Source organism: Solanum pennellii, chromosome 1, assembly GCF_001406875.1.
Source record: "Solanum pennellii chromosome 1, SPENNV200".
Taxonomy (NCBI): domain Eukaryota; kingdom Viridiplantae; phylum Streptophyta; class Magnoliopsida; order Solanales; family Solanaceae; genus Solanum; species Solanum pennellii.
Window position 1 is genome coordinate 97590476 of NC_028637.1, and position 27108 is coordinate 97617583.

Sequence of the window (27108 nt, forward strand, 5' to 3'; positions counted from 1 at the left end):
CCCCCGCCCCCACCCACTACCCCCACCCCAAAATAATAATAATTTTGATTTTAAAAAAATTTTTCAATGTCATAAATTATTTTTTACTTAAGTAAAAATAAAAGATGTCTCTCAAAAACATTTTTCATTAATAAATCAAACACTAAAAATCATTTCCGAAAAATATTTTTTACTCACCAACTAAACATGAGAAAATAAGTCCAAAATCTACTTGTTTTCCAGGAAAACATTTTCTAGGAAAACATTTTCCATGGAAAACATTTTCCTCCATACCAAACACACCCTATATGTCAAACACATGTATTGCCTTTATTTGACAAAAATAAAAAATAAATGAAAAAAAATTCCTCAATTATCTTTTTTTTTAAAAAAAGAAATTCATACCTACCTAAACTATTGAGATTGTGAATTTCATACTTAAACTATCACTTATTTGTTTGAGAAACACACATTTTCCCTTTATTTTAAAAAATTATCACATTTCATTCCTCATGTGCAAAACATTTCACCTTTTTTGACAAAAATTAAATAAGTTATTAGTATTAATCAAATTAAAAATTAAAATTATCATCCCAAAAAAATTATAAAACAAAATATAAAATATTATTCTATCTGCACCTCCCCCACCATTTCTTTTTAGTTTTTTTTTTACATTTAATAATTTAAATTCACTTTTTTAGAAAAAGTTAGGATAGTAATATTTTAATGTTTATTTTTTTTAGTTAATATTAATAGTTTATTATTTAATTTTTGTCAGAGTGAAATAATTTATCAATGTGAAATGTCCTGTGTCGGACTTTTTTCAAATAAATAGAAAAAGCATTACACACCACTGAGTTATGTTTGTCAAATTAATAAGTGATAATTTAAGTATGAAATTCACACTCTCAATAGTTTATATTTAAAAATAAAAAAATAAATTATCTAAATGTATTTTTGATACTTATCTCGATAAAAAAATAAAACAAAATATACTAATGAATTGAAGTAGGAGGGGTAAGTGAAAGTTGAGGACTTGTTGTAAACCACCTAACAAATGTTTTGTAGCTTCTTGTTTGTTTTTGGGCCTATGCGTCAGACCAAAGGAAACGTTTTTTGGACCCGCTTTTGCCAGCCCAGTTCTGACCGTGACCTGCTAGTTGGTATACCTATTTGAAAATATAATTAAATAATAAAACGTGTTTTTTCTCTAAGGCTTAAGGTTTTTGACGAGATTATCACACACTTCAACATGATATCAGAGTAAGTAGAAGTCTTGTGAAAGAATTTCACCGCAGTCCAAAAGTAAAAAGAATTTTTATTGACCCATGAAAAAGAATCAGACTCGCACGTGAAGAAACACGTTAAAATAGTCACATACTTTAACAATACTAAAACTGCTGGGCATATAAGTGAGATAGATTTTGGAATATTGTGGTAAGAGTGATTTGGAGCATTAAAAGATTGACGGTACTTGTTGATTGTGCTGTTTGTAACTATAACAAACAAAAAAAATGATCCTAAAGTCTTTGATTATGTTGTTTGTAACCATAATTCAAAATGTTTACAAGGCTGGATATTTTGATCAATTTGAGTTGCTCTCTAGCTAAATTGAGATTTAAAAAAAAAAATCATGAGGATTGGCATCAACCTTTGATCTGAATTTGTATAGATGTTAGTTATTATTATTAAGATATAAACACGAGTAGCAAATTTCGATTATTCTGGTCATTTAATGTCCATTTTCTTTAATTTTGTCGTATTTACATACTTAATTTCCTTATTTGGCAGTTGGCACTGATATTTTACAAACTTATTGCTTATAAATTACTGTCCGTCCCTAATTATTTATTAATTTTTTTTAGTTATTTCTAATTATTGATAAATTAATGATAAATTAATGATAAATTTTTTTATCTAATGTATTTTTAATTAATTATTTTGAAAAAAATTAAATTTTTTAAAAAATTTAAATTTTTAATTCATCTACTTTACAATTTATAGGAGTAAAACGATAAATTTACTATGCTAGTCATTATCTCCTTTAAATATCAATTTAAAAGCAGAAAAGGAATTAAAAAGAGAGTATTTGGCTTAAGTTTGGAAAATTTTCTGTGCCATTGCGAAAAGCTCGTTTTTGGGCCTTCACAGAGAAAATTCTATCTTGATTTAAAAAATTATTAAAAAAAGAAAAAATAATAAAAATAGATCAAACAAATTTGAAATAGAAAGACATAACACATATGTGCATTCTAACTTGAATTTTTGAACTATCAAAGTTAATCGTTGTTCCACCAGCTTCGGAAAAACAGCAGGCACATGCTCTAAAAAAGCATGAAGTGTTTGCTGACGTTCGCGCCTTTCATTTTCAACATTTAGAATTCTTTGATTAATTTGAGAAAGTCTTTCAGTGGTAGCTGAATTCATATCTCCTTTTGCTTTGCCAAATAAGAAAAGAAGCTTACATCCAGAATTCTGACTTCCCTTTTCAGGAGCGCATCTACAGAATAAAGAGAGCACGCATCACACTCCTACTATACCAGGGCCTACTTTATTTGATATAAACATCTCCTAAATCTAATAATATGATTTTTGGTTTAGACAACAAATTGGCAAATAATAGTGTCGGTGCTGCTACTCTCAAGAAAATGAGAATGACCTCTGCTTTATTTCTCTTTTGACCATTCAATCATGACTTGTTACTTCACCTACACTTACCATGCGTATGGCACTTTGATCCACACAAACTAACCTTCCTCCTGCATCCATCCGATAAAAAATATTTTCTTCGTTTTAATTTATATAATATGAAACAAAATTTAAAAAATATGACCAATTTTTAAAAATTTGTGGTTTATAAAATTAATATTTAATAAATAGAAAAATATATGGGTGTATTTTGGAAAGAAAAACTCAAATTACTGCCATAATATTATGTCTCTTTTGTGGGAGAGTTATCAGATTGCATTAAGGTTACATTATTGTCGTCACGTGAATTTGCTGGAACTGTACACTAAAGCCCATTATTCACTTTTGAATCCTTTTTTCGGCAACAAAAATAGAGGGTAAAGAGAAACAAAAAATGTATACAATATCAAAACAGTTAGAATTGCTTTTGACTTTTTTCACTTTATATTATATATATATATATACCGTATATATTAGTAGAAATTCCAAATGTTTAATTCCTTTTTACCCTCATTATTCGAAATAAAAAATGAATCAACATTTATGTATGCACAGAGGCCTCATTTTGCAATCTTTTGTTGTTGGAGTTGAGATTTTTCTTAAGATACAGATAGAGAAAAACGAATTGATAGAAGTTATTTCTGACTTCAAATTAAATGATTTAATGTGCATGAATTCTTATGAGTCAAATTCTGTCAAAGAATATAATTAAAATATTATTCTAAGCAAGCTCATAAATATAAATGTTACTTTCCTCTGCTCATTGCACCAACCGTTCATTGAATATGATAGTTATATTATTTCTTTCGTTTTAAATTATTTATCTTTTTTTATTAGTCTATTTAGAAATAAAAATTATTTGAAAAAAATAACTTTTCATAAGACATATTCAAATCACAAGATTAAAGAACATTTTTATATATCTATAGTTTAAAATTAAAATTTTATTTTTGTTTAATTTTTCTTTATGTTAAATTAAAATCAAATAAAAAAGTTAAAATGCACGAAATATATAACTTTTTATATTGATGCTAACAGAAGTTACGGAGATAATGAGGTTTTGTCATTTTAGGGCCCCCATTTGGTTGTCTAATGTAGGGTTCCACACCAAAATAATTAACTTTAACTTTTTGATTAAATTTTCATAATCATTTTCTAGGAAAACATTTTCCATGGAAAACATTTTCCTCCATACCAAACACACCCTATATGTCAAACACATGTATTGCCTTTATTTGACAAAAATAAAAAATAAATGAAAAAAAATTCCTCAATTATCTTTTTTTTTAAAAAAAGAAATTCATACCTACCTAAACTATTGAGATTGTGAATTTCATACTTAAACTATCACTTATTTGTTTGAGAAACACACATTTTCCCTTTATTTTAAAAAATTATCACATTTCATTCCTCATGTGCAAAACATTTCACCTTTTTTGACAAAAATTAAATAAGTTATTAGTATTAATCAAATTAAAAATTAAAATTATCATCCCAAAAAAATTATAAAACAAAATATAAAATATTATTCTATCTGCACCTCCCCCACCATTTCTTTTTAGTTTTTTTTTTACATTTAATAATTTAAATTCACTTTTTTAGAAAAAGTTAGGATAGTAATATTTTAATGTTTATTTTTTTTAGTTAATATTAATAGTTTATTATTTAATTTTTGTCAGAGTGAAATAATTTATCAATGTGAAATGTCCTGTGTCGGACTTTTTTCAAATAAATAGAAAAAGCATTACACACCACTGAGTTATGTTTGTCAAATTAATAAGTGATAATTTAAGTATGAAATTCACACTCTCAATAGTTTATATTTAAAAATAAAAAAATAAATTATCTAAATGTATTTTTGATACTTATCTCGATAAAAAAATAAAACAAAATATACTAATGAATTGAAGTAGGAGGGGTAAGTGAAAGTTGAGGACTTGTTGTAAACCACCTAACAAATGTTTTGTAGCTTCTTGTTTGTTTTTGGGCCTATGCGTCAGACCAAAGGAAACGTTTTTTGGACCCGCTTTTGCCAGCCCAGTTCTGACCGTGACCTGCTAGTTGGTATACCTATTTGAAAATATAATTAAATAATAAAACGTGTTTTTTCTCTAAGGCTTAAGGTTTTTGACGAGATTATCACACACTTCAACATGATATCAGAGTAAGTAGAAGTCTTGTGAAAGAATTTCACCGCAGTCCAAAAGTAAAAAGAATTTTTATTGACCCATGAAAAAGAATCAGACTCGCACGTGAAGAAACACGTTAAAATAGTCACATACTTTAACAATACTAAAACTGCTGGGCATATAAGTGAGATAGATTTTGGAATATTGTGGTAAGAGTGATTTGGAGCATTAAAAGATTGACGGTACTTGTTGATTGTGCTGTTTGTAACTATAACAAACAAAAAAAATGATCCTAAAGTCTTTGATTATGTTGTTTGTAACCATAATTCAAAATGTTTACAAGGCTGGATATTTTGATCAATTTGAGTTGCTCTCTAGCTAAATTGAGATTTAAAAAAAAAAATCATGAGGATTGGCATCAACCTTTGATCTGAATTTGTATAGATGTTAGTTATTATTATTAAGATATAAACACGAGTAGCAAATTTCGATTATTCTGGTCATTTAATGTCCATTTTCTTTAATTTTGTCGTATTTACATACTTAATTTCCTTATTTGGCAGTTGGCACTGATATTTTACAAACTTATTGCTTATAAATTACTGTCCGTCCCTAATTATTTATTAATTTTTTTTAGTTATTTCTAATTATTGATAAATTAATGATAAATTAATGATAAATTTTTTTATCTAATGTATTTTTAATTAATTATTTTGAAAAAAATTAAATTTTTTAAAAAATTTAAATTTTTAATTCATCTACTTTACAATTTATAGGAGTAAAACGATAAATTTACTATGCTAGTCATTATCTCCTTTAAATATCAATTTAAAAGCAGAAAAGGAATTAAAAAGAGAGTATTTGGCTTAAGTTTGGAAAATTTTCTGTGCCATTGCGAAAAGCTCGTTTTTGGGCCTTCACAGAGAAAATTCTATCTTGATTTAAAAAATTATTAAAAAAAGAAAAAATAATAAAAATAGATCAAACAAATTTGAAATAGAAAGACATAACACATATGTGCATTCTAACTTGAATTTTTGAACTATCAAAGTTAATCGTTGTTCCACCAGCTTCGGAAAAACAGCAGGCACATGCTCTAAAAAAGCATGAAGTGTTTGCTGACGTTCGCGCCTTTCATTTTCAACATTTAGAATTCTTTGATTAATTTGAGAAAGTCTTTCAGTGGTAGCTGAATTCATATCTCCTTTTGCTTTGCCAAATAAGAAAAGAAGCTTACATCCAGAATTCTGACTTCCCTTTTCAGGAGCGCATCTACAGAATAAAGAGAGCACGCATCACACTCCTACTATACCAGGGCCTACTTTATTTGATATAAACATCTCCTAAATCTAATAATATGATTTTTGGTTTAGACAACAAATTGGCAAATAATAGTGTCGGTGCTGCTACTCTCAAGAAAATGAGAATGACCTCTGCTTTATTTCTCTTTTGACCATTCAATCATGACTTGTTACTTCACCTACACTTACCATGCGTATGGCACTTTGATCCACACAAACTAACCTTCCTCCTGCATCCATCCGATAAAAAATATTTTCTTCGTTTTAATTTATATAATATGAAACAAAATTTAAAAAATATGACCAATTTTTAAAAATTTGTGGTTTATAAAATTAATATTTAATAAATAGAAAAATATATGGGTGTATTTTGGAAAGAAAAACTCAAATTACTGCCATAATATTATGTCTCTTTTGTGGGAGAGTTATCAGATTGCATTAAGGTTACATTATTGTCGTCACGTGAATTTGCTGGAACTGTACACTAAAGCCCATTATTCACTTTTGAATCCTTTTTTCGGCAACAAAAATAGAGGGTAAAGAGAAACAAAAAATGTATACAATATCAAAACAGTTAGAATTGCTTTTGACTTTTTTCACTTTATATTATATATATATATATACCGTATATATTAGTAGAAATTCCAAATGTTTAATTCCTTTTTACCCTCATTATTCGAAATAAAAAATGAATCAACATTTATGTATGCACAGAGGCCTCATTTTGCAATCTTTTGTTGTTGGAGTTGAGATTTTTCTTAAGATACAGATAGAGAAAAACGAATTGATAGAAGTTATTTCTGACTTCAAATTAAATGATTTAATGTGCATGAATTCTTATGAGTCAAATTCTGTCAAAGAATATAATTAAAATATTATTCTAAGCAAGCTCATAAATATAAATGTTACTTTCCTCTGCTCATTGCACCAACCGTTCATTGAATATGATAGTTATATTATTTCTTTCGTTTTAAATTATTTATCTTTTTTTATTAGTCTATTTAGAAATAAAAATTATTTGAAAAAAATAACTTTTCATAAGACATATTCAAATCACAAGATTAAAGAACATTTTTATATATCTATAGTTTAAAATTAAAATTTTATTTTTGTTTAATTTTTCTTTATGTTAAATTAAAATCAAATAAAAAAGTTAAAATGCACGAAATATATAACTTTTTATATTGATGCTAACAGAAGTTACGGAGATAATGAGGTTTTGTCATTTTAGGGCCCCCATTTGGTTGTCTAATGTAGGGTTCCACACCAAAATAATTAACTTTAACTTTTTGATTAAATTTTCATAATTGGAAAAAGGTTGTTGTAATTATAAGGCACATAAGCACTATGGTCCACCCATAATCATAAGTTGTTTTCTTGAAAGGCTAATTACAACGCATTTTCCCGGGCATTTCGCCTTAAATTAAGACCCCCACATTAGAAATTAAATTAATCAAAATAGTAACAATCTTTACATAAATGGACAGTACATGGAAGATTTTAATAAAACATACCAACATACACACACATTTATTCAGTGGTCGAATTGAAACAATTCATGTCAGGTTACTGTCCAGCGTCACTCTATACAAAATGCATCATCAAGACCAGTAAAGGAGTAAATTACTAATCATCCAATATTTTTGTGTGTGAAGAATTTCAGGAACAAGTAAGTTGGATTGGGAACAAGACGATGAATCAAGAAATGAGTGGCTTTGAGGATCAAATGAAACGTGTAAATGGGGTTCATCATAATGAGGATAAAATAGATTACGTGTTTAAGGTGGTGGTGATTGGAGACTCTGCTGTTGGTAAAACTCAGGTGCTTTCCAGGTTTGCTAAGAATGAGTTTTGTTTTGACTCAAAATCAACAATTGGTGTTGAGTTTCAGACTAGAACTGTTTCGATTCAGTCTAAAGTGGTTAAGGCTCAGATCTGGGACACTGCTGGACAAGAAAGGTTTGCCTCTCTGTTCTTCTCATTAGTAATTGATTCATTCGTCTTCACATATTTAGTTTCCCTTCCACTTAGTTGTTGGGTGTACGAACAAAGTCTTTAAAAGTGGACAATTTGAGTTGTATTAGCTCAACATTAGTTTCATGATGACTGCTGCTATAAGCATTTTACTCATCATTTTTTCAAGCCAATAGGAACTTGCATTACAACATTTGTGCAATCACTAAGTCAATGGAGTTGCCACAACAGAAAAATCGCTATAAAATGTTCGGTGGTTATTTTCACAGATACTTCAATTGAATACGTGAGAATCGAAAACATAGCAATGATTTCATATGAAAAAATTATAAAGTTCTCTACTATTTCAGTAAGAATCTGTTTTTCACTATGCATTTTTTTTAGTGAGCTTGTTCGGTGAAAAATTAGCACGGTTTTAAGTGAAAAAAAATCATTGTTACTGGTAGTGAGCCGAATAAGTTAATTTTGAGAGATTGTAGTGATGTTTTAGTCAAGCTAAGCACAGTAGCAGGAACATGGTTATGGAATTAATAAATTGATTGTACCTGCTACCTTTCACAATCTAACTTAACGAGGGACCAAATCATATTCGATTTTGTAGCTGTTAAGATATGATGATATCATGTAATGACAATGTTATTCCACCTACTATGAATTTAAGAATTTAACTTAGTTGTAAGCTATAATTTTTTTGAATTTTATATATATATATATATATATACAGTTTGAGCTAAAGTCAATGCGTCTCAATAATGTACATTGTCCCGGGTATTGAACAGATACAGAGCAGTAACAAGTGCATACTACAGAGGAGCGTTAGGAGCCATGTTAGTTTACGACATAACAAAGAGACAAACATTTGATCATGTAGCCAGATGGGTTGAGGAGCTCAGGGCTCACGCGGATAGTTCCATTGTGATCATGTTGATCGGTAACAAAGCTGATCTAGTAGATTCGAGGGCAGTTCCAACTGAAGACGCGGTTGAATTTGCAGAGAGGCAGGGGCTATTTTTCTCTGAGACATCGGCTCTTAGCGGGCACAATGTGGAATCAGCCTTCTTGAAACTTTTGGAAGAAATATTCGACATGGTATCGAGGAAGACTTTGTTGGTGGCTTCTGGTGCTAATGGAAATTACATCAAAGAGACTAGTAATGGATTGCTTAAAGGATTGAAAATTGATGTTATTTCTGGTCCTGATTTAGAAGTTAGTGAGATGAAGAAACTATCTTCTTGCTCTTGCTAAATATATTTAAACAAAAAGATTTGACTATATAATGGTAAGTGTGTCAAAAAATGTGGTTGTATATGGGAAGCTTGTCAACAGGATTATTGCTCCCTATTTTGGCTTTATATGTAGCTAGTGTTTAGATTATATTATATGAGAATGTGGAGTGTGTTGTGATCTATATTTTTGTATGCAATTGATTCTCTAATGTAATGAACTTTAGTTAAATATGTATGTACATGATTTTCTCAAAGTATCGTAACAAAAAAAAGACAGTATAACAGAATATAAAGAAAGAGTTTTAAGTTATATATATCATCACGGTAAGAAATATTTACATCATTAAATTTTTATTCGTATTTTGACAAATAAATTATTTTATTTTCAAGATTATAAATCTCAAAAAGGGAAAACATATTCACACGTATCATTTGCGTGACCATTCAAGGTAGTAATGTGGAAATGAATAGGATCAAATTTTCACAGCATCAAAACATGTGTAAAACAAAAATTTTAGAAAGAAGAGAAAATTAGATAAAAGAATATACATTGAGTCAAAATTCTTTACCCAAAATAACTCAATTATCACTTATTACCTTAAATGGTCATTGGTCGATGTTCTTTACAGGCGAAGTTCACTTGGAACAAAAACTCCGTTGCACGAAGCCAACAAGGTATGTTTTCAATCATCTGTAAATTGTGATACATAGTTTACATCATACATTATATATACACTATTTTTACAATATCAATATATTACATAACATGCGTTATTATAATTTGATTCTTTTTTATTTGCTTACATTATATATCCATAATTATACAATATCAATACGAGCGTTGAACAAAATCTGTGAAATGCATGGATTAGTGCTTAATAATTTTACAATTTCACAAAATGACTTCAATATTTAAGAAGAGACTATCGTAAAATAGAGACGGTTATATTTCATGTTTTTTAACGAAACTAGTGGCTACATTTGGTTAAATGTGTAAATTTAACCCTACGAACATCAATTGCTTTTTAATGTGTAAATATAAACTCCTTATAAGTTGGAATAATAGAAAACCATTCTACACGGAAAGTTATATTCTACAACTAGCGTAACTACTTAAGAGTTTTATGATATAATTAGGGACGGCCCCTTAAAATCGTGACTCGTCTAATTCATTTAGGTTTGAACAAATTAATAAATCACTTAATTTATGAAGTCAAGTAGTTTTGATTCAGTCTATTAAAAAAACTAGACTAAACATACAAATATAATCCAAATTAATTCTGAGAAACTTTGTCTAAATATTTTAAAAAAGATACTCCTTATATTTTTTATTTGAAAGATATTTAGTGCTGCAAGTGTAGAGGCGTGGGAGAAAAAAAGGGCGAAGAAAAAATAGTGATTTGGTAATTGTTAGGCAGAAGAAGAATTCAATATGATTTGACCACTCAACAATAATCACATCAAATATCCAACCTAATTACTATCGTTAAGTACTCCTCCAGTAATTCCAACTTCCAAGTCACATAATACGTAATTAAAACGTATTATATGTTTCAATTTTATTTATCAAGTTATTAATCTCACCTTTTCTTGAGTGTTGTATCAAATTATTTTTAAGATGACTTGACTTTTACAATAGTGCGTAAAGCTCTTTCAATTTTTTAGTACTAAATAAATGATGTTAGGTGACTCTAAATCTATGTTGAAAGGTTATCTGAGTTTTATGTTTTGTTTAAACGGGTATGTATTGGAGTAGACCACCTTTTATAGCTACTTATTACTTGCTAATTTATAAATTAGGAAGTAAGTAGTTTTCTACACTTCTTGTACCTTAAATGAGATCACATCATTTATAAAGGCTTTTACTTAAAAAAAGATTTAAATAAGTCTTTCACTATTTAACTTATTTTATTTATTCTTTATTATTTCTATCTAAAGGGAATCCTAATTGACATAATTTACCACAAGATTAGAATAATCTTATCAAAAAAGATAACAGTAAGCTTTAATTTTTTTGTATTATCTAAAAATTATTTACAATTTGAAAGCTAATGCGATCTAAACCACAAACTCTAAAATATAAGAAAATAAAATAAAAAGACACCTACTAGACAATTACTTCATGATTTTTTGAAAAATAAGGTGAAAAAAAAGAAGAAAATAATAGAAAAATTTGTCACCGTTCGATCATCCCGGGGTCATGATCGAACGAACTAGGACTCTTACAGCTTTTCAATCTCAACAGTCCGTACAATTTACGCACCTCCTTCGCTCCCGGAACAGAGTCCTTCCAGTTTGCGCCACCTGTCTCCTCCGCATGCGGCGGCGGCTCCAGCCGTAGCGGCGACGATGCACTGTCACTCAACCGTTTTCCCTTCCCGCCGATCTTTCCCTCCGTTCCGTTTGATTGTAACGCCGTGATGACGGACTTCAGAGCTCTGCTTGGGGAGCTCCGGTTGACTATCATCAACTCTCCGATCGCCGCCGGGCTCATTGTTGCGCCGCTATGGAAAATCTCCTCTACTTGTGGAAACAGCTTGTGTTCCTTAACACCCAGATAATTGTTTGCTAAATATTTGAAGGAATTGAAATCACAGTAAGGGAAGTGTATGTGTACATCGATTCTTCCTGGCCTAAGCATCGCTGGGTCAATTTGCTCTTTGCTGTTCATCGTGAAAACCATTATCTTCTCGTCGCCGCAGCAAGAATTTACAATTCCGTCCATGAAATTGAGCAACCCTGATAAGGTCGTCGTTGTTAATTTCTCGTTGATCAATCGATCGAGATCTTCGATTACAATTAGGGATCTGCTTGAAGTTTGTAGCAAAAGGAGTTTGAGATCTGAATCATCGGAAACTCTGGATAAATCAATGTCGTAAACATCGTAGTTCAAGAAATTCGCCATGGCGCCGATGAAGCTAGATTTTCCGGTGCCGGAGGGACCGTAAAGGAGGTAATTACGCTTCCAAGCACGGCCCATTTTGTGATAGTAGTTTTGGGATTTAATAAAATTTTCAAGATCGGATTTTACCTTGTTCTTGAGATCTGCGTCCATGGCTATGGTGTCCAAAGTAGAATGATGAGTAAACGGAACAGATCTCCACCGTCCGCTTATAGGATTTTCCGACGGCCCATTATTGATAAACAATTTCAATTCACTTCTTCGCTGTTCGATATCATCGGAGACGGTATGAATATGCTGAAGATACGGCCGTAGAGTCCTGCGTTTATCCTTCTTCTTAATCCTCAACAAGAAACTCCGATTACAAACTCCCCCATGATCGAATCTTTCAACTTTGTTCACCCAATCAACTCTTGCTCCGAGAAATTCATCTTGAATCACCTGATTATCATCCAGAGATAGAATGATATCAGTAGATTTCTTACCGGAGAACAAATTAGTGAAATTTGAATCTTCAATGGATGGCAACGAATTGATATAAAGGAAGACCCTCCGGTAGAACTCATTATCCTGGCCATTTTCATTGAGCTCTGCAACTTTAAGATACTGATGAACATGAATCCTGTCATCCATCCAATTCGCCCATTTTCGCAAAACTAAAATCAAAGCTGTTCTGTACAAGATAAATCTAACAAGAAACAAAAAACAAGGAATCAAGAAGAGAATCAAAAGTATATTTACAGCCAACATGGTGCAATAAAGTTGGAATCTTTCTCCGGAAAATTAACAAGAAGAATTCATATTTTTGTAGTATATAAATATCGGTGAAGAAGTTTAACGAAGAAGAAGTTTATATACTTTTTTAAAAAATACACTATGCTTGTTTTGGTGTCAGCCTAGCAACTTTCCAGCCAAAAACACAGTTGACACTATTTTTTCCTCTGGCCCATCAATTGCAAAAATAAAAATAAATTATTTATATACGTTTTATATTTATTTTCTCTTTTTCCAAAATAATTTTGGGTAGCCAGGATTTTGTACGGGTTTTTAATGATTTTTTTAAAAAAAATTATTGAATTATCAGTTTGGTTTTAATTTTAGTATTAGGTTATTAGATAATTTGATAAGGTAATAAATCATTAAAACGATAGTAATTTTCTATTTTATTCTTTATAATCATTAAATATTAATAATTTAATATAACTTGACACTATATCAAGACTTTACGTACAATTTATACAATTAAATATTATCTTTCATATTTCACTGTATTAAATTATTTATAATTGATTTACTTGTCACATGTACAATATTTTTTTTAAAAAAAAGTAGTGTTGGATGACATTTCTTGTGAGAAAAAATAATATTATACTATATGTATATGTGTGGTATTTGAAGTTTGATGGGATAGTAGAACCCCACGTCTAAATACGATGTGCATTTGTGACCATTCTCTTCTTCCTTCTCCACATAACGATAATTATGAATTATGAGTATGACTTGGACTACCTTTTCCACTCATTTTAATTTTTAGAAATTCTATATAATGAATATAAATATACATATGTTTTATGTGTTTTTTATACCATAGTCTTGAGTTTATTGAGCACGAAGATGAAGACGATGTTTTTTTAGTTGGCTTTTCTTGTGGAATTAGTATTATATACAATATGTTAATTATAGTTTTCTTCCACAATACGACTCTACTAGCAATTAAATGAGTTACCCTACTTTCTTAGACTTATAACAACTTGGCATGATAAGTTATATTCTTTTTTAATTGATAAGCATTAATGGTTCAAGTTTTAAAAATGGCATGCTATGCTTTTAAGTCATGTTGTTAATTATATTTTCATATTGGTAGATTCAAGAAGAAGCTAAATAGTATAGCAAAAAATAATTACTTTTTTTTTTATCTAGCAGTACATAAATAGATCGACTTGCACAAGAAAAAATAGAATAAAGACGGTATAAAAATATGTAGCAAATTATTATTATTTGTATTAATTAAAAAAGTTACATGACTAATATCTTCATAAAGAGATCGTGGAATTCTGAATTTGTTACATTAAATGTTTGAATTCAGCATTCACTTTTTATTCTTCCCATTATATCATATTCAAACTTTGACAAACATATTTCAGCATTAATACCTTTCTTTTTCTCAATTCAACTCCCCGAGCCACTTAATCTAACCACAATTTTCAACCGGTTGAATCTATTTAATTCAGTTTTTTTGAAAAAAAAAAAAGATATCTCGTAGTCATCGTAATTAGTATCCTTTTATTTTAATTTATGTGATAGTATTTTTATTTTCGCTCTTATTTGACCATAATTTTTTTAATAAAATTTTGAAAATAATATTTGCTCGTGAAATTTGGTCTTTTTTGAAATTTTAAAAAAAGAGTTCCAAAAATTGGTTATATTTGGGTGAAATTTCACTTTCACTCATAAAATTTCAAGTAAGTCTAATCACATTTTAATTTCAAAACAAATTATATTTTTGGAAAAGAGCCTAAAATATCCTTAAAATATTAAAATTGGTACAAAACTACCCTCCATCCACTTATTGGCTCCAAAATACCCTTTTCAACCATATATTGGCTCCAAAATACCATGTCATCCACCTTTGACATTTTAAAATTGACTACTTATTTAGCGGTTTTAAATTTTTCAATATTTTTTAAAATACGTGGCGCTCAACTATTTGTTATAATTTAACTTATTAATATTAATTATAAACAAATTCACTACCCACCCGTTACTAATTAAACTACACCAATTAATAAACCCGCCCCATTACTAATGCAACAACGACAAAGCTAGTGCCAATGAGTGTTTCTAAAAATTTGAGGCGAAAATGTCTATAGAAGTACATTATCATATATACATTCAAGTCCTCATTCAAAATATCTCTAAATAAAAATTATCGATAAACTTAAAAGTCTAACTATGTTATCTTAATTATTTATTCATCTCAATTATGTTATGTTACATAATAGATAATTTTTTTTAAAAAAAATATATTAAGGTTATAATAATTAAAACAAATCATATATATTTATAAAATTATATTTTTAAAAAGTGCATGAATTATTCGAGATGAGTACTTTACATTTAATCATAAATTCGAATTCAAGCTTAAAGTGTCCTCTTAAATAAGCGGTTCAACCTAAATTTAATTGAGGCTTCAATTCGGACTCGAATAATTTTGAACGTCATTTTCAGGAATCTCTAATTTTGTCGTGTTTTAGTAGTGTTTAGGCGATTTTTATATTAGAATTGGTTTATTAATTGGGTGGGTAGTGGATTTGTTTATAAATGATATCAATAAATTAAATTATAACCAATAGTTGAGCATCAAATATTTTTAAAAAATTTAAATGGTTTAAATTTAAAATTATTAAATAAGTAGTTAATTTGAAACCCAAAAGTGGATTGACAAGGATATTTTGGAGCCAATACATGGATGAGAAGGGCATTTTGGAGCCCTTTTCTGTTATATTTTTAACAAACTTCAAAAGCTATTTTTTTTCTATCCAAGTTTTAATTAAATCTATCGACAAGTACTTGGTCAATTTAGAAAAGAATATCATTTTCTTTTATATAATTAGAAGTAATTAACTTTAAATTTTTGCATTTACTTTCATGAAATATTCATAACTACATAGATCTCCAAGACTTGTTTTAGTCTACAAAATTTATGTATATTTTTTTATAACAAAAAATAAATTAAAAATGATATCACATAAATCGAAATGAACAAAATAAGAGTTGTTTGAGTTGACTTAGAAATTACATTTTAAGTAAGAATAATGAAGTAGAGGGAAATTTACTTTTTATTTTTAACTTTTTCTCAAGTCAGTTTTAATGCCGTAAAACACTTTCAAAAGGAAAAACCTTATTTGTATAGAGTATTCTAAGTCAATATAATTTTTATTATTACGTAATTAATGAAGTAAAACACATGTCAATTAATTATGATTAAGTAAAATAAAGTATAAATTTAAACACATGTCATGCATGTATTGACTTGGTATAAACACTTGATGCGGGTAAGTTTTACCCTTTTTAAAAGCTTAAAATGACTTTAAAATAGGTTTAAACCAACTTTTAAGTGAAACTACTCTCATACAATGAATTCGTGTGGTCAAACTTGTTGACCCAAGTCTAACACTCCTTCTCCATGAATAGTTGTCCATTATATTATTTTGGAATGTACAACAATATTAGTCCATTTTATGAAATCAATGGATAATTTTACACAGTTTATAATTCCTCCTTATCATTAACTAGGGGTGTATATAACCGGGTTGGTGCGGGTTTTTCAAATATCAAATCAAATCATTTGTGTCGGATTTTTGAATTTATAAACTAAACCAAACCAATAAAACTCAGATTTTCTGATTTCGAGTTTTTTTTCAAATTTTTTGGGTTTTTTCGATTAAATATTCGTACAAACATATAATTTACTTGTACTTCAAATATTTCTTTAGTCTTACCAAAATTCAACAATCTAAGTTATTTCTCAAGAAAATAACAAAAAATATGATATGATTAATGACACTAAAATATCCAAAAAAAAATTAATAAAATTGCGTAAAACAAATATTGCATATTAATAAGTCATAATGAAATTGATCATAATTTAAAGTACTAAATCATGCTAAAATAAGTTCAGTAAGTGTATTAGTTAACATGACTAAATATTAAAAGAAAGTAAAATTAGATCATGTATTTTAATTGTCTAAATCTATGTAAAATTAAAAAATAAATATTTAATATTATTGTTATTCTTAGTGTTGAATTGATTTTCTTTTTGCATTAGTATTAATTTGATTTCTATTTAAACTTTATTATAATTACCAACATGTATGAACTATAATCTTTATTAGATCATTAAGAATTCTAACTTTCAAACATGAAAATAAATATATTAAAAGATAAAAACTATGAAAAAGTACAAGAAATATTTAAAAATTATATTAAGTAAGTACTTTTACGTATAAAATAAAATTATATATATAATGTCGGGTTGATTTGGTTTCGAGTTGGTTTATTTTAGTTGAAACCAAACCAACCCAAATATAGTCGAGTTTTTTTTCCAACACCAACACCAAATCAAGTCAAACCAAACCATTACTCAGATTTTTTTCCGATTTGACTTGATTTGCGGTTTGGTTCGAATTTGTACACCCTTTTATTAATTATATTCATTTCCTTGTGATTATATTTAAAGAACAAAATAATAAAATTACAAATTTTGAAAAGCGTACAAAATCAATAATGAACAAATATTATTAAGCACATAATATAACGTTGCACTCTAAACGCAATCTTCCGAGTGGCAAATTAACTCAATTATCTTTTAATAATAATGATGAGTGACGAGCTGATCCACTCACAAATTGAAAATGAACCCCTTAAATTTATAGGGTTATCTTTTGAAATACAAACTCTTCAAAGATTAAACGGCTAAGTAACCCCTGATTAAGTCCAAAATCCAATTTCTCATTACAAATCACAATTAATTAGCATTAATCCATGGCAGAAAACGACAAGCCCCCTTGGCCCCAATTTCATACTTTTATGGCCAAGCCGAAAGGTACTTTAATTTGTCCGCAAAAAAGCCTTTTTTTTTTCATTTGTCAAATTTTCTTGTACTTTTTTTGTTTGTTTGTATATTCTATGTTTTCTATTTAGTTAAAATAAAAATTAAAAAAATCCGAAATTAAAACAATTGTTTTGTTTTGTTTTATAGTTAGGACAAATAATAGGGGAAATTAAAACATTACAGATTCAACATTCCATATAATGAACTATTGTCTTTTTCCTTGTAATCCAAACAAAATATGAAAATCGACATAAATAATTGTTGATCAGAATAATTTGATAAATATATGTTTTATTAATGTGATATATTAAAAAATTATATTTATTTATAATGTAAAATAATATATTTGACTAACAAATGTAATTATTTTTAATCAGTACTAAGAAAATATACAAAAGCCTTGTAAGTTTAAGTAAAGGGTAACTCTCAACCTATTTTCTTAGATGAGTATTCATTTTCATTAATAATGTGGAGAATTTTTTTTTAAAAAAAGTCAAGCACGTTAGGTTTCTAAATATCTTAATACATGATTTAATAATGTCTTCAATTGGGTAATTACATCCTTAATCCTAGCAACTTTTCTATAGAATATAGATGCACAGATCAAGTGCATAAAAGGGAAAAGTCCAACTTGAACTATTCCAAGATCCTTATTGTCCAAAAATATGAACATAATTGTAGATTATAAATTCTCTTTTTGAAAAAAGAAAAGATTGGAGGATATATTAATATTCCACGGATTTGAGATTCAATTAATCTGAATTCACACTCTCACTTGCTTTCTTGAGTTGATTCTTCTAATAAACATCAAAAGACTTTTCGAATACTAAAGTCATGTTTTTAGTTTTTTGAGTCTAAAATTAAAGAATAGGTTATTCATGGTCATACGTATCTTAATCAGAAAAAAATAAATCGTACGTAAATGCTACTCATGAAGCACAATTGATGAAGACATATAACTACTAGTATTTAGTTGCTAAATTTATACCTATAACCTATGAGTCTATGACCTATTCCTTTCACAAAATACATTAATATGTATTGTTTTCCCTCTACCTTCAGGGTAGTTGCAACTTGCAAATCCATCTTCAGTATATATGTACATAGTAGTTTTATCACCCATTTTTGGGCGGTTCTCCCAGTAGTATTTTTCATAGTTCCTATTAATATAGAATTCGAAACGTATAATTAAAAATGGAGGGATTTCAATCATTACACCACGATCGTTCCTATTTATTATTCTTAGTGATTCAAGACGTAACTTTAGTTCGTAGTATCATTTTGGACCTAAGCGAATAAAAAAAAGTTGTGTGCTTTACTACTTTCTGTGGTCTAAAATTCTTTGGCTCTTTTCATTTGCCACAGTAGTTGTGTGTTTGAAGTGCTTTTAAATGTAAAATATTCAATGATTATTTTTCTTTTATTATTACAAGTTTAATTTGCATGTAATCAAAAGAGAAATAATAAACAAACACAACAATCCAAATATTGTTTGTAAAGTAAGAAATTGAAGTACAAATGATGGGAAGGGACTATAATTAATAATTACATAGTATAACAAATATAAAAAGTATTAGGAAGTGAATTGAATTGGTTGCCACTTGATTCGAAAGGTTTTCGGAAACAGTTTGTCTACCTTTAGGAGATAGTATCAAGGTTTGCATTGTTGAAGAAGAAGGAAGCTGACGATTGGAACATGTCCAACGAAGCTGACTAACGTGTTTTTATGACAAGTGTTGATGAAAAAAGGAAGCTGACGATTGGAACATGTCAAATGAACGTCCAACAAAGCTGACTGACGAGTTGACATCACTGTTGTAGAATTACAGTCACACTAATCTATTATATCGTCTAGGCTGCTACTTATTGTACTAGTTGAAGTCGATTAGGATTCCAATCGTCATCTTACTTCTTCATCAACACTTGTTGTAGACACGTTAGTCAGTTTCGTTGGACATGTTCCAATTGTCAACTTCCTTCTTCTTCAACATGCATATATTCCACCCTCTCCGAATCTCACTCGTAGAATTTTGTATGGCTGAAAGTTGTAGTAGGTTATTTTGAGGTACATAAAAAAATATTTGATAATATTATAAATGTTGAAGGCAATGAATGTGGTCCAATCTTAAAACATATTTAGTCAGTTAGGGTATCATATTATATTAAAAATTAATGGCCCCTTCGAACAGCGGCGATATGCTGGTGGCCTACTCATTCTGTTTCAATGTCGTCACGATCAATACCATATTTATTTTCTTAAAAAACAAAAGTAAAAAGTTCAGAAATTCTAAAATAGAACCTGTTAAAATAAAATTAAATACCATAATTGTAAGAATAATCTTTCAGAAAATTGGTGATTCCAATATTCTAAAGCGATAGCGAGAATTATTATACCACTAAGCATATTCTCCGCGACACATAATAATAATAATAATAATAATATTATCATTCGAAAGAAACGTCAATTAACTATATGATATTTTGATCATTATGTTTATGCCACAATTTTATAATTAATTGGCTTTAATTTGTTATCTCCGTTCCTTTTATTTTAATTAATAATGCATGAAGTTAAACAGTATATGTGATTACGCGTACCTAACGTGTAAGCTATATTAATAGTTCTATAACAAGGAACTACCACATATATTATACTACTGTTAACTATATAATATAATTATGTATATATGACCTTTTCATTTCAGCTCTGTTCTTTTTTTAGTTTTTTGTTTCCCTTTCATTATTTTATGCTGTAAAAATAGCATTTTATAACCAGAAATTGCTAATCTGAACGGAAATTTCTTATGGAAATTAAGGCTAGTTCGAGTTATTTTCGTGGAAAATCCTTGTAAAAAATTCAATATTTTTTCAATTTTTAGGAACATATATACTAACAAGAAAGTAATATTAATAAATTCCCTTTGTTAGGTTACCAACCCTTTTCGATTTTCAGTTTAATAATTCTTATACTATTTGGGATTATTGGATCAGCCAAATTGGACTTGTTCACTAAGATGACTTAGCCCGCACGATCAATCACCATGTCTTAGATTTTTCTTGCTACAAAACATGGCTTTAAGTTTCTCTTTTCTAATAAAAAAATTAAAATTATAGAAAATATCAACTCTTAAAAAATAGATTTTAATAAGAAAAGGGGAAAAAAAGGTGAAAAGAAAAAGAAGTAGACCAGATCTCACAGCCAGGGTGGCTAACTGGAAAAAACATAATTATGGGCAAAATTAAGAAAATATAAAATTCCACTTGATTGTTTTGCACGTACGTATAATAAATAGATAGTACTCTATATATTTGTAATATATAATATAATATGTGTAGAATGGAAAATAATTTGAGAAGCTTCCTCGCAAGAAAATGCACAAAAGTTTGTCAATTGCAAGTGTAGCATAAATCTTCTACTTGTATCCATATCCACTGCACATGTGTGCATGTCTTTTTGAATTATTGATAGTTTTAAGAATATTACTTTACTCGACTAACTGAATTTAAGTACACATTCAATCTGTAACATGAGTGAAATACAATCCTAAGTTCTCACCGAATTTAGGGGTGTTTTGATACTTCTCTCGGGTATATATTAAGAGTCTCATGCTTCTATAAGAGTTTGACATCATTTGTTATGTCATGTGATATATCGGAGGTGTATCTAAGTTTAGTCAATCAAATAGAAGAATGTTACAACAGGTATCAGTAGTTCGAAGACAACTAATAATTTATGGTAAATTTACGAATTTTTTCAATATTTTGAAAATGCTCAAGTAGCTCTGTATCATCCCTCCGAACATAGAGGGGAGGTATATATGACCTCTTCATTAGCAAAAATAAAATTGTTCAACATTTTGTTTTTTAGGTTATGTTTTCACTGTTTGATTTGTTTGTCCAAAAATGTTCGAATTATTAATTTAAGGTAACGGACTTTTCTCTTTGAAATATGTCATTTCATATTGAGAATTTGAGATCATGTAAAGAGAAGTTTTTCATACTAAAAAAATATAGAAACATGGGCTTGCTAAATTAGGGGGGCCAATGAGCATGGGCCCATATTGTTATGGGAAAATTGTATATAATAGCAAACTAATAACCTAAAATAATTGGAGTAGCTAGGGTTTGATTTAATTGTGCTCCATAGCAAACGTTTGCTAAAAATTGTCAGGTGTCTCTCTCCCAAATATCTCGCTCGCCGCTCTCCTCCAATCTCTCGCTCGCTTCCTCACTTTTTATACAAACACAAGTGTATAAAAATTGTTTCTAATTGTATAAAGTAGAGAAAATTGTATAAATACATATATTTTTGTTCCCCTCTCTCCCCTCTTCCAGATATCGCTCGCCACCCTCGCCTTTCTCACTTATACAAACAGAACCGAAATGTATAAATTGTGTTTCTGTTTGTATAAAGCGTGAGAAAATTGTATATACACATGCAAGTACATATATTTTCATCCTATACACTTATAATTATACAATAAAAATACTCAGTTTCTTTTGTCTTTCTCTCTTTCTCATTTTATACAATTATCAAATTATATCTAATTTCTCTCTTTCTCATTTTATATAATTCGATTCAATTGTATCTTTCTTGTCAAGTCTCTTTTGTCTTTCTCTCTTTCTCATTTTATNCAGTTTCTTTTGTCTTTCTCTCTTTCTCATTTTATACAATTATCAAATTATATCTAATTTCTCTCTTTCTCATTTTATACAATTCGATTCAATTGTATCTTTCTTGTCAAGTCTCTTTTGTCTTTCTCTCTTTCTCATTTTATACAAATTCAAATTGTAGATAATCATTCTATACACTTATAATAATACAATTCGTTTATACACTTCATTTTTATGTAGTTCTCTGCCTAAGTGTGTTTCTCTTTCTTGTTTTATACACTTTGTTTTATACAATTTACTTCAACTGTATATGTATAGCAAATTATACAGTTCTATATTTGTTGTGGAGCGCAATTATGCAAACTTTGCTATAGCATACAAATATAAATTTTTTATTTGCTATATGAAAGTTGCCCTATTGTTATCTTATCGAATATTGATTCATGGGCTAGTGACTAATGATCATGAAAAAATGAAGGGGATTGAATATCTTAAGTTTATAGTTTCTACTGCTTTCTACTAAAGACTTGACCATTTAGGTGTCCTAGTGAGACGTTACTCAAAGTTTCGTACTTCTAGTAAGAAGGAAAAATATTATGGGCCACTAATATTAAAGTACGAATGGCTGTGTTTGGTTTGATATCAAAATATCAAATATGTGGCACATAACGAACGCAGAATGTTTAATGTAGTAAAAAAAAATTTATTATAACTGAGCCAAATAATTGTATTTCAAAACATACTCAGTACTTCTATTTTTTGAGTTGGAACAAATATAAACTGCCGGTAATTTTTTTTTTTACCATATGGAGCTTATCCAAGAACAACAGCATGATAGTATGATTCTTGGCAACAATAAAATATTTAGATTCCTTGTGACATTTCTCGAATGTAAAATAATGTAAATTTTTTATGATGTATTTTGATTGTCGGAATTGTTATAATACTCAATAATTCGTATTTAATATATTATAAAAGTATTTATTTATTAATAATTTTCTCAAACATGGAATAATTCCAGCTTTCTTGAAAAATGTTTGATCTTAAATATATCGATTTCATACTTCTAGTTGATCTTAAGAAATAAATCTTTGACATTGGAAAAGACAAAGTTTAGGAAAAGTAAATATTCTGATATTTTAATAGCTCAATAAATATACAAAAGTATAAGATATGCATCCCTTTTATAGATATGCCTTGTGAATTCAGTTTTAGAATGAAATGACCTGTAATGAACCTTAAAAAATTTGAAGAATATGAGAATTGGACAGTAATGTTGTGAAAATATATTCAACAAAAGAACTAAACCTAAAATAAGTAAGAGCATATTTTTGATTTTATTTATAAAAGTAAAAATAGGTACAAAATCAATTCTTTGGAAAGGTGGGGACAAAAAATTTCCTTATCTTTTTCTCCTCCTGTCAATAACATTATCGTCCCCTTTTGTTTTCTTGAGGCTTCTCCTTCCTAAACGTGTCAGACAAAATCTTAGCAGAGACCATGGCTGCCACACTTAGCCTTCTCAAACTTCCAATCTTGCCCTCAAAACCCAAATTCAAGATTTCAATTCCCAGCTGCAAACATTCTCCAGTTACTCTTCTGCCACAACAATGTCATCAAGATTCTTACAACCATCAAAAGTTGCTCCTTCATGAAACCATTGAACAGCTTAAATCAGCTTCTCTTCCTCTTACTGCACTCACATTACCTTTCTTTCTTGATGCCCAGGCATGTTTTTACGTTTTTATTGGGAAAGTTTTGATCTTTTTGTAATTTTTTCTTGTCATATTGATGATTTTGAATCTTGGGGTTTTGATGGATTTACAGGATGCATTTGCGGCAGGTGGAGAATTTGGGATTTTTGAGGGGAGGAGTTTTGCTCTGATTCATCCCATTGTTATGAGTGGTTTATTTGTTTACACTTTATATGCTGGTTATCTTGGATGGCAATGGAGGAGAGTTAGGACTATACAAAATGAGATTAATGAGCTCAAGAAGGAAGTTAAACCTGTCGCTGTGACTCCTGAGGGCACCCCTATTGAAAACCCCAAGCCATCCCCTGTTGAAGCTAAAATTCAGCAACTCACTGAGGTCCATTATTTTTTGTATCAGTTTAATTTTGTTCTTTATACCCTTTAAGAATGTATTTAGAGGATCTAGAGAAGTCCTAGGTTGTTCATCCAAACCCCTAGGCAAAATATTATACAGTATATATAAGGAAAGTTTTTACATTTTTATGTATATATAGAGATTTTGAATACCCTAATTACAAGACTAGAGGTTGACTTAGTGGATATACCTCTGTGTGATCTAATATGACTAACTAGTAGTAATTCTTCGGTAGTTTTTGTTTTATGCGATCTTAATGGCCTATTTTGAATTAACTTTCATTGCAAATATTGTACGTTACAGCAAATGAAGAGATATTTCACAATGTGTTGATGGAATTTATAGTTTTAATCTTGTATTTCCTGTTGATTGAGTTCCTGATGAAGTGACTTGCAGATGTACCACTAAGAAAACTGGTGGTCATGCTTTATCCACTTCCCGAGTTCTGAATGTTTTATACTGCTGCTTTTGAACTTTCAGGAGCGGAAGGAGTTAATCAAAGGTTCATTCAGGGATAGACACTTCAATGCAGGTTCAATATTGCTTGGTTTTGGGGTGTCTGAGGCAATTTTCGGAGGTTTGAATACCTGGCTTAGGACAGGAAAGTTATTTCCAGGGCCTCATTTGTTTGCAGGGGCAGGTAATGTTCATATCTCCTATCAATACATGTATCTACATTAATATAAATGTGTCATATGTTTCATCCTATTTTGTGTTTTTTCTCTTATTTGTGAGTACTAAATGATTGTATCATCTTTAATTTATGTGACAAAAAAGGTACTCCGTAAGACTTTTTCAGAATAGGACACTGTTTAAATATCTTTGTTGTACTTAAACTCAATGTGTTATATTTTTCTCTCAACTTTAATTCTAAATTACTCCAAACTAGTAACAACTAGGGTAAACAGTTCTACAAATAAAAATCTTATCTTCTATACTTGTATTCAGCTATAGTATAACAACTTTTATTTATTGTCACCGCTATGATTTTCGACTTAAATGCTACCTCACAGATTAGAAGTTGGTTGAGACTTGAGAGCTCACTTATGGTTTTGAGGATTATCCATAACTGCATTTCTAGTCCCATGCCTCTTGCATGCACTTTCCTCCTATGGTTTTAGCCTTTAGGCTATAGTTTGCCTTCATTAATCTTAACGTAATACTATTTCGAGATTTTAAGCAACTTTATTCATATTAATTATTACTCCATCTAGTATTGTTTTAAGAACTGTAAATATTTTTGGTAAAACACAAAGAAGTGTAAAATGTAAAAACAATACAAAAGCAACTCGGAAGCAGAACTATTTGTTCGTGAAACGTTATTTGCCTTTTAATTGAGACGGAACAATTATGCCTGGATCATACTTTCATTCCACTTCTAGTTCCTATGTTAATAGGTGTGGGACTAATTCTTTTTCCAATGGCAACAAAAAAAAATTCGCTGTATGTGGGCTTTTCAGAGTGTTCTATTGTTGATCATAGTCATAAATTTTCTTGGAGAACTTTGTAATTGCTGCCTAAATGTGTTTTTTTATTAGGAGAGGGAGCATAGATCTACAATCAGTGGAAATTGGGAGTTGTTGCTCCGACCAAATTAAAATATTATTATAGCAGACTCCAATCTCCAAATAATTCCTGTTTACAGAGTTCCTTGAATTTACAGATGACTTGTTAGATATAAAATATTCTCGATCTGTTATCAGTGAGTTTGATTAAGTAACTCAACATTCTTTGAGGTGATCGGGTCCTGCATTTCTGAGCTGCATATGTTACAAGGCTTTAAAGCCTATACACCTTTGTATAGTTTTTACAAGTTCCAAGGGTATAAAATGTTGTAGAACATAATGTTGGTGCAAACTTGCAACCTTATCTGGAATATTAATTTCTAGATCATTAACCGGGTAGCTCTACATGACTTAATTTGTTTCAACTTTCACGGAACAGGTATTACAGTTCTATGGGCAGTAGCAGCAGCTCTTGTACCAGCAATGCAAAAGGGGAACGAAACAGCTAGGAGTCTGCACATAGCTATGAATGCATTAAACGTTATCCTATTTGTTTGGCAAATCCCTACTGGAATTGACATTGTCTTCAAAGTATTCCAATTTACCAACTGGCCTTGAATTGGCTTGAAGTTTGAAGGTCGAGGTGTCTGCATCCTTGTGTGTAAAACATTAACTATAGAAGAGATCCTACTTAGTGTGGCAAAGTTGTTCTACACCAGATGTAATGACCCTTTCAAGGAATTGTCTAGAAAAAAAAAAGAATGATTAGTTTGGATGTCAAAACTAGTTGTGTAAGTATTGTTATATCAATCAAAATCTACTATGCCTCAATTCACAATTAGTTGGGGTTTACTACATTTAATCTTTTGTATCCATTCAATTCTGTTCTGGTATAAGAGTTCTTTGTAACAATCCTTTGAATTTATATTCCTTAATTTGTTTAAGCTAAAATACTTCATGGGATCAAGATGTAAGAATGGATGGTTGAAAAGAACTTACTATTCTACAACTTAGATGGAAGTACTAGGAAATCAATAAAGATACAGAAAAAGTAAGAGAAAGGACTA

The 27108-nt window shown here is 29.3% G+C and overlaps 3 protein-coding genes across 4 annotated transcripts; 2 read left to right on the forward strand and 1 right to left on the reverse strand.

The window, feature by feature from the left end:
- Window positions 1-7570: 7570 nt before the first annotated feature.
- On the forward strand, window positions 7571-9551 carry LOC107012473 (ras-related protein RABA3). Its single transcript, XM_015212331.2, has 2 exons — window positions 7571-8056; window positions 8851-9551. Exons 1-2 carry the CDS (start codon window positions 7791-7793, stop codon window positions 9314-9316), a joined length of 732 nt encoding a protein of 243 aa, XP_015067817.1. The 5' UTR covers window positions 7571-7790; the 3' UTR covers window positions 9317-9551.
- Window positions 9552-11290: 1739 nt separating this feature from the next.
- Window positions 11291-13160, reverse strand: LOC107008490 (AAA-ATPase At2g46620-like). Of its 2 annotated transcripts, XM_027916653.1 has the most exons (2): window positions 13058-13160; window positions 11291-12887 (listed from the first exon to the last, which is right to left on the reverse strand). In XM_027916653.1, the coding sequence occupies exon 2, from the start codon at window positions 12830-12832 to the stop codon at window positions 11474-11476; it is 1359 nt and encodes a 452-aa protein (XP_027772454.1). In that variant the 5' UTR covers window positions 12833-12887; window positions 13058-13160; the 3' UTR covers window positions 11291-11473. The 2 variants fall into 2 exon arrangements, with proteins under 2 accessions (XP_027772454.1, XP_015063041.1); XM_015207555.1 differs by having other exon boundaries at window positions 11291-13058.
- Window positions 13161-23809: 10649 nt separating this feature from the next.
- On the forward strand, window positions 23810-26903 carry LOC107008019. The gene is made up of 4 exons (XM_015206906.2): window positions 23810-24155; window positions 24255-24518; window positions 25017-25176; window positions 26481-26903. The coding sequence occupies exons 1-4, from the start codon at window positions 23928-23930 to the stop codon at window positions 26657-26659; spliced, it is 831 nt and encodes a 276-aa protein (XP_015062392.1). The 5' UTR covers window positions 23810-23927; the 3' UTR covers window positions 26660-26903.
- The last annotated feature ends 205 nt before the right edge of the window (window positions 26904-27108 follow it).

Bases quoted from the DNA above. Each gene is read 5' to 3' on its own strand.
- LOC107012473 (XM_015212331.2), top strand. From the start codon at position 7,791: ATGAATCAAGAAATGAGTGGCTTTGAGGATCAAATGAAACGTGTAAAT. The intron at 8,057-8,850 runs GTTTGCCTCTCT...GGTATTGAACAG, and splicing joins GACACTGCTGGACAAGAAAG to ATACAGAGCAGTAACAAGTG.
- LOC107008490 (XM_015207555.1), bottom strand. From the start codon at position 12,949: ATGTTGGCTGTAAATATACTTTTGATTCTCTTCTTGATTCCTTGTTTT.
- LOC107008019 (XM_015206906.2), top strand. From the start codon at position 23,928: ATGGCTGCCACACTTAGCCTTCTCAAACTTCCAATCTTGCCCTCAAAA. The intron at 24,519-25,016 runs GTCCATTATTTT...TTGAACTTTCAG, and splicing joins AAATTCAGCAACTCACTGAG to GAGCGGAAGGAGTTAATCAA. The intron at 25,177-26,480 runs GTAATGTTCATA...TTCACGGAACAG, and splicing joins TCATTTGTTTGCAGGGGCAG to GTATTACAGTTCTATGGGCA.